The 8,438-nt window shown below is 39.5% G+C and overlaps 1 protein-coding gene across 1 annotated transcript; it reads left to right on the top strand.

Annotated features, from left to right (window-relative positions):
* The first annotated feature begins 6,321 nt into the window (after positions 1-6,321).
* LOC120547244 (G2/M phase-specific E3 ubiquitin-protein ligase-like) lies at positions 6,322-8,098 on the top strand. The gene is made up of 3 exons (XM_039782752.1): positions 6,322-6,548; positions 7,426-7,622; positions 7,764-8,098. Exons 1-3 carry the CDS (start codon positions 6,490-6,492, stop codon positions 8,045-8,047), a joined length of 540 nt encoding a protein of 179 aa, XP_039638686.1. The 5' UTR covers positions 6,322-6,489; the 3' UTR covers positions 8,048-8,098.
* Positions 8,099-8,438: the final 340 nt, after the last annotated feature.

Below are 8,438 nucleotides of genomic sequence, written 5' to 3'. Positions count from 1 at the left end.
TGCCGAAAAAAGACTGCCTGCCGAAATGTGACTGCCCCCAACTCAGGTCAGCAACGTCTGACAATAACACAATTTGCTATACTTGCATGTTATGAGGTCTACTAAAAGTCCCGAAAAGTTTGTCTTTGTCAGCCTTTGCAATCCTGAGTTATGGGGGTGCAGTCCTTTTTTGGCAGGGGTAGCCTATATGGGACCTGCCGAAATGTGACTGCCCCCCCCCTAACTCAGGTCAGCAACGTCTGACAATCACCCAATTGGCTTCTGTATTTTTTTCAAACTGTATTTTTTTTAAACTTTTCAGGACTTTTAGTAGACCTCAGTCACATTTATTACATTTACATTATTAGGCCTACATTTTATATACAGAACACAGCAGTGGCGGATCTATGTTTCTTGGCAGAGGCATTTGTCCACAATAAACAGTTTATTATCATTGAAATATTTTCAGTGAACCAAAGTCGCCTCCATCAAACGTCAGTTGTCAACAACGCGTCACAAACTCGGTTATCAAAATCCAGCCCGAGTTTCCGACCTCTGATTCCCACAGGACGTTACGTGAATGGTAACGTTTTCACTCGGAAAAACGTTTTTCCGATGTCCATGAACGCACGGTAAGTCCAAAGCTGGTCTACGGAAAGCCGTTCCACTCCCTATTCAGCCCCATTGTACCGGATTTTGGTTGCAGTTCCACCAGAGTTCCACTGGGGGGTGATCGCGGTCCAGTGCAAAATGAATTGGACTCTATGGAGCTAGACGGCTAAATTTGTGTCTTTCGCCCGATTGTCGCTGAGAAACCTCAGATTTGATTGTAGTTTTTGCAAGTTCAACATGGGTTATAGGTCGAAAGTTGAATGAACGAGTACTTATGTCCTTTTGATTTCTTACAGGGTGAGTCGTTGTAGCCCATAACACGCTAGCATTCTGCTAATGAATGCTGATTGGTCAGTGAAGGAGTGATTACGATCGGAGATCCCGCTTGACGGCATCCGAAGCAGAGCCTGAATATCAGAGTGAATATTTCGGCGTAGTCTTTAAAACATTAGCAAACCTCTTTCTAGCACATGTATTAACAGGGAGAGCCGAACCTGTTAGCTGTGTTGTCGATGCCTCGAGAGAACAAAGGAAGCGACTCAGAGCTTGCCGTAAAGCAGTATCTCTGGCCGTATATGTGTATGACGTCATTGACATGTTAAAAGGCTTTTTAGAACAAAAAAGTGACTTTAAAAAAATCTAACACACAGCAGTGTGTATTTTTTTAGCCTCCCCTTTCGAATGCAACATTCAAATTACTAGACAAAAAATTATATCCTGAGAAAAGTGGGTTTTGAGGGGTATAGCTCCATAGAGCCCCATTCATTCTGCACTGGCCTGTGAGCGCCCCCTATATGGAACTCTGGTGGAACTGCAACCAGTTCAGAACCCGGAAGTAACGAGGGAGTGGAACTTCTTGGTATATTAGAAGTTCTTTGGTAAGTCTATGGTCTGCGGGCGGCGCGCACTGCTGACGATGAGACCTATCGCAGAGAGACAGATCAAACAGATCACATGATTAAACGACGCACGCTTTCCCTTTGTAATTTCGAAAGGTTTCCCAGGTTAGCTGCATATGCTAGCTGTATAGAAAAGAAACCGAGCGGTAGCCACTTTCACCGGTCAATTTAGTTAGAAATGATGCTTGTTGAAAAGTTTTTGCTGGCAAACATATTTCAAAAAGGACACTGTAAAACGAGATAAATGTTAGTTTATTTTTCAGCCGCAGCTACACATGGTTTTGGAAACCGACTGTCTGTAGTGATCTTACCCTGCTTTTTACCGTCTCTTAACACAAGAACAATACGATGCTCTTGCAGGCAGGCAAATGTGAAATGTCGCGTGGATAGCCTATGACGTCACCTACCAGCAGGTAGACGAGGCTAACAAATTTACTTCTATATTATTTAGAAGTAAACGATAAACCCCTTTTTATCAGAGCAGTTACATCACATTATCACAGATATGACATTTTTATGTATGAAATAGTTTGACATATAGCGATATTCCCAAAGGACCATAAAAAGCCTCTTTCAGAAAGAAATTTCCTAGAAGTTTCCTAGAGTGTTTTGCACTTATATGTAATACAAATTAAAGAGTATTTTACTTACTTAGTGTCTCTGTCATCAGCTTCAAATTCAGACTGACGGCGGTTGAGATGTAGAAATAAACAAATTGAGCCATCTGATTGGATGAGATTGGGAGCAAAAAACAAGACTCGTTTGATTGGTCTAGACGAAGAAATTGGCACAAGCAGCTTGGTTTTCTGATTGGCTCCTCTAGTTGGGATCAGGAATTTGAGGTCTGAAGATCGATCCCACCCTGTGGCAGACATGCCTCTCAACATTTTAAGGTCAGCAGTTCGATCCCCGCCTAAGGGCAGGCAAAGATGGAGAAGAAATATCTATGAATGTACATGTTACTCATATACAAGCTTAATCTAAGTGTCTGTATATAGGATATCAGTCAAAGAATAATAACATGTTTGAAGCATTAAAGAGTAAGATAAATGAATGGTGAGCTCAAAGGGGGGCCTGGGGGATATGTGGGCTTGAAGGGAGAATTTGAGGTCTGAAGATCGATCCCACACTGTAGCAGACATGCTTATAATATAAAAGCGTCATCTGAGTGTGTATGTCATCTAAAGACTGAATATGACTAAATTAACATGGTCATCTGTCACTGTCATCCCAACAAAAACTCGTCAGTATGTTAGGTCACTTATCTTAAGTGACCTAACATTGCTGTGACTTATCTTATCCCCAAATTAGAATTGTATCAAATCCTTGACAACCTGCAGTCTTTCAATTAAAATACATATACTGTCAGATATAAATGAACATTTTGCTCATTTACAAGCTTCATCAGAACATGTTCATATCATATAGAGACTAATAACATGTTTATAGCATTAAAGTTCTAGTATTATTTAATAGTGAGTTCTCTGTTATTAATGTTAACTGCTGATATGTTTGTGGCATGTTTATGTTTAGTTTTCATTGTTTTGCACATTGACATTTGACCCCTCAGGAGCAGTATGATTCACCATGTTGTGTTTTATTTCAGGATGATATGGAAACCAAAATCACAGGGTGGAGAAAGATTTTTGATCTCAAAATATGTACAGTATGTTAGGTCAGTACCCCTGATTAAGGCACTGGTCAAAACAACTGGTTGGATGATACAGTTTGTTTAAATGTATGCACGTGTTGAGAAAATGACAGTCCCTTGAAAAAAATAAATCCTCCACAACCTGCAGCCTTTTTGATGAAAATACAGTACAGGCCAAACGTTTGGACACACCTTCTCATTCAATGCGTTTCCTTTTATTTTCATGACTATTTACATTGTAGATTCTCACTGAAGGCATCCAAACTATGAATGAACACGTGGAATTATGTACTTAAAAAAAAAGTGTGAAAACATGTCTTATATTTTAGATTCTTCAAAGTAGTCACCCTTTGCTTTTTTTATTAATAAGGGAAAAAAATTCCACTAATTAACCCTGACAAAGCACACCTGTGAAGTGAAAACCATTTCAGGTGACTACCTCATGAAGCTCATTGAGAGAACACCAAGGGTTTGCAGCGCTGTCAAAAAAAGCAAAGGGTGGCTACTTTGAGGAATCTAAAATATAAGACATGTTTTCAGTTATTTCACACTTTTTATTTAAGTACATACTTCCATATGTGTTCATTCATAGTTTTGATTACTTCAGTGAGAATCTACAACACATTGAATGAGGTGTGTCCAAACTTTTGGCCTGTACTGTAAATCCATAAATGAACCTGATACGGGCGACATTTACAAGCTTCATGTGTGTGTGTATATAGTATCATATAAAGAAAAGTTTAAAAGAAGTAAACGTTAGAAGTTGTTTCATTAATGATCATGAATAATAAAGTCCAAACAAAGTGCAGATTATGGATTTTTATTTCTACACAACAGAACAAAAAGAAAACAGAACCAGATTTTCCCCCGAGGAGCCTTTTGGGCTGGCCACGCTTGGTGTGGCCGTTGGCGCCGGTTGTCCTCTCCCTGCACTTGGGAGAGAACGGGACTTTTTTTGGGGTGACAACACACCACTTAGAATCTTTTCATGTTTGTTTTTTTTAAATCGCGAAATAGTGGTCCTTGTCAGCTCTCTGTCCTTAAGCTTTGAGTCTCCCCCCTCCTCTGCTGTGGCTTCACAAGAAAGAAGACCCTTGTAAAGGGAAGTGCCGGGGGTCTGAGGAGATTCTCTACAGTGCCAGCAGGTGCAGAGTCGCTCGCCCCCGGGCTGATGGGACCATGGAGGTGCTGGATGTCTCTGGCTGTTCGGTGTCTGAGTCAGGGGGGTCGCCGGTCACTGGAGAGGGAGGTGTGTGGAGCAGGACTCTGCAATCAATAAGAAAGGTAGTTATTATCATTATTTAGCCTATATTATCAGAGCCTGGTGGTAACAGGGATTTTTAGGCAAAATGTATTCCTGTTATTAACAACAAACACCCAGATATTCCCCAAAAGGGCCGTAAAAACACCGCATTTACTCAGTGTGACTAATATGAGAGAGAAATATGAGTTTTTACAGCGTTTTGCACTGGGAGCAGAAAACACAACTCGCTTGATTGGTCTAGACGAAGAAACTGGAACAAGGCGCTCGGTTCTCTGATTGGGTCCTCTAGTTGGGACTGGGGGGATTTTTTTTGTGTGTGAATGTTTTTAGGTCAACGGTTCGATCCCACCCTGTGGCAAAAATGAACATGCTACCCATACACAATTTAAACTTACAGATGATTTTTAAACAAAATAGAGCTAAACATATATTTATATATCTTTTTCCCAAGGAGATGGTAGAAATTCTTTTTTTCCTCAGTCCGGCTCCCCTAGGTCTATTACCAGTTTCCTCCTCATCTCTTCTCTCCACTTCTCGGCACTTTTCCCGCCAACAGCTGCGCAGTACGCCACCCCTGCCACGTGTGCTCATATTATGCTGATTTTCAGGTTCATAATTGTATTTAGAGGTTGTACCAGAAGAGGTTTACACCATATTTTTGTTGTACTACACTTTGCTGCAGCTCCTCTTTTGACCCTGTGTGTTGAGCTCTCTGTTTTAGCTACCGAGTGAGGCATCTCACTTCTGTTAAATTTTTGTCTCACATGCGCAGAGAGTTTGATTGAAACGGAAGGGAGTTTGATTGAAACGGAAGGGAGTTTGATTACTCAGCTCCTGATTGGTTGACAAAGAAGAAGCGGTATTTGACGGTCAAATTCCGGCACTGTCATTATAATAGTTTGGCTGAAGTGGAGCTGTAATGGATAGAAAGAGGCTAACTGAAGCTGTGGGTCTTCTAAATAATAATTTAGGAAATGGTGAGCTATTGTCAACGATGTCTCGACAATTAAATTAAGTCCAACAGAGCTCTGATTCGGAGATGCAGAGATTATTCAGGGGTGGAACTGCAAATCCAGTCAGACCTGGCTCCAGGCTAGCACTGCTACTTCTAGCTAGCTCAATGCAACACAGAGGACCCGTTACCAGACGAGACGCCGTGCGTGGATCGTCGTCCGAAATCCAGGAAGAGGTAAGTTGATAAATCTGCTTACATAAGATGTATTGATTGATTAACCACAGTTTATTTACTGTACAATGTACATTTGACTTTGACTAGGAGAAAAACTAGCTAGCGCTAGCAGCAGCTAGTTATGGAAGCATATTGGTAATTGTAATACCCATTGCTGCGCTCCTGTTATTAAATTTCAAACACATTGTAATTTGCTATTCAGTGCGCGTATTGCAATGTAGTTCTGCATTTATTGGTTTCCACCTATCTTTGGGTAAAGAGAGCGTAGGCGGCGTTTTACAGCAAAGATAGGTTAAATAAGAATGCTCGGTCTTGCATCGGCGCCTAGCTAGCTGAGTTGCAATCATCTGACTGGGTGACGATATTTAGCCTGTGTGTGTCTTTTGAGTACCATGAAAAGCGCTATATAAATAAAATGTATTATTATTATTAGTAACGAGTGCAATATACATGTTTACATATGTTTATTACAGTGAATAATAATCTAAATACTACTAAGCAGGGCTCTCAAGTGCTTATTAAGCATTTTAGAATGTCACTCTTGCCTGTCTTCAAAACTGGAGAGCCCTGATTAAGTGTGGTGAAGCCACATATTTGTTTTTATATTTCTGCAATCTGTGTGATTTGTTTCTGACTTTCATATGAATGTTTAAACCAGGCTTGGTCAGTGCTAAATATACTACTGTGATTAAAGGAGTTAAATAAAAGATGTCATTCATATAAATTCATGCATCACCTAATTTCATCATCACATACAGGCCTGGCCTCCAGTAAAGAACAGTTTGTTGAATATATCTAATCTTGTGTTGTTCATACTATACAATGATTTATTACAGATTATCTGGCCAATGCTGGGTGTCTAAGGCCTTTGAAACGCATAGAAGACAAAGATCTCATGGTGGAGGATATCATCATGTTTCAGCTGGTTCATCGAGTTAGTGGAGCACTTCAAAGGTTTGTGTCACTCAATTTTTTAGCAAACAAAATTAACCCTTCTAAGGTGTTCATATTTTTGTTCCACAGCCAATGTTTCCGGGTCTGGTGGACCCACCACATTATTAGGCTTTTAAATCAATACAGCCATAAACATTATGTAAAAAGATTTACTTAAGCTCAATTACCAATGATATATACATAATTTATGGTTCATATTTGCCATTTACTCCTGTGAGATCATATGATCATGATTTTGTGAGTAAACAAGGAAATCCAATTATAAAAAAAAAAAAAAAAAAAAAGTTTTATTCATTCATTATCATCAATCATTATCAGAACAGGTGAAAGTACTTGAAATGTAACAATTTTGTAACTTTGTGTGAGAATAGCAGGTACAAAGTTTCATAGCACCTACAATTGTTACACTTGGGTCCAGTAGACCCGAACACCTCATTTGTATTAGTTATGTGTAGGGGGGTGTACCGTGTACACTAATTGAAAATAAGTTATTTTTTATGTTCTTCAAAGAAAATGAGCCAAGGACAATGAGTTTGAGTTACAAGAAATAATAAATAGCATCATTTGTGGGACAACGGGTCCCACAGACCTGAACACCTTACAAGGTTTAAGAATAATGAAAGATTTTAACATATTTTTAAAAGCCAGTGTACAACCAAACACTCCGAATAAAGGCTTGCATGTATCATATCAAATCTTAAATCTTAAAATCTTAAAAACGTAAAGAACATCACGTTTTAGATAGTGGTCAAAGACAAGGCCTTTTTGCATAATCAAAAACTGAACTGTCTTATAAGTCATCCCTTTCATGTGCTGTGTGATAATTTGTCCAATTTGAAAAATTATATTTGTATCTTCTCATGATACATTTTTACAGGTTCAGGGAGGGGATGAAGACCCTTGGTGTTCTTGATGCAATAAGAATGCACCCAGATGCTTTCAGACCACTGTTTTGTCACGAGCCATCCCCACTCACAGCGGATGTACTAGAACTGTCAGCAGTGGGCAGGAACAAAAGAAGGGCAGAGGAATGTGTGGTTGCATTTTGGAGGGACTACCTGCTGGATGTTGAGGGTAAGTATTATTGCTAGTTATGGAATAAAAATCTTTTCATATGCCCTTCTGTCTGTCTTTGTCTTTCCCTCCTTTTTAAAAGTTTTCTACATGCTAGGTTTAATTTATTTTTTGGTGTTCTTTGGTGTATTTCTTTTTCAGCGCAAGAGGGACCCTTGCAACTTGGGGGTATCCTGGCCTTTGCGACGGGAGCAAACGATATTCCACCCCTGGGCTTCTCCCCACTACCTTCAGTGGTTTTTCTCCATGAGCTGCCCCTCAGACAAGGCCGTCATTTACCCACCGCAAACACATGCATTAACTGCCTGCGGTTGCCAGTCCTGAAAAAATTCGAGGATTTTAAGGAAACTATGGATTTTGCATTAAAAACACTCAGGGATTTGGTCAGGAATGACTTCCAAGAACTCCTTAATATACATTATTAAAATCTGTTGCCTGTTGAACTTGACTAAATTGAAGAGACATCGTTGTCAATAACTCACCATTTCCTAATACATTATTAATGTCTTGTTTAAACAATTGAAAATGGAATAATCATTTGACTGAAAAGGAAACTTGTCACTGGCCTTTTATTAACCTTTATTAATTGCCTTGACACTAATGAAGTTGCTCACTGATAGAGTTCACTAGGCTCAAAAATAATTGAATGTCATTGGCTAGTGGGTCTACAGTTTCTAGAATTCTGTTCATAACTGTTTAATTGAAAATAAAGTCATTTTCTGGAACAACAACATTGAAGTCTCAAAATGTACTTTGGGGGGGGTCTTCATTCATTTCAGCGTTGACACTCCTAACTAAAATGTTCTGCATTGCGTC

This window comes from Perca fluviatilis, chromosome 18, assembly GCF_010015445.1.
Source record: "Perca fluviatilis chromosome 18, GENO_Pfluv_1.0, whole genome shotgun sequence".
NCBI classification, from domain to species: domain Eukaryota; kingdom Metazoa; phylum Chordata; class Actinopteri; order Perciformes; family Percidae; genus Perca; species Perca fluviatilis.
The sequence above is the reverse complement of the archived record's forward strand: the minus strand, read 5'-3'. Positions and strand labels throughout refer to the sequence as shown.

Excerpts from the sequence above, each read along its gene's own strand:
- LOC120547244 (XM_039782752.1), top strand. The coding sequence starts at position 6,490 with ATGGTGGAGGATATCATCATGTTTCAGCTGGTTCATCGAGTTAGTGGA. Across the intron at positions 6,549-7,425 it reads GTTAGTGGAGCACTTCAAAG|GTTCAGGGAGGGGATGAAGA; the intron begins GTTTGTGTCACT and ends ACATTTTTACAG. Across the intron at positions 7,623-7,763 it reads CTACCTGCTGGATGTTGAGG|CGCAAGAGGGACCCTTGCAA; the intron begins GTAAGTATTATT and ends TTTCTTTTTCAG.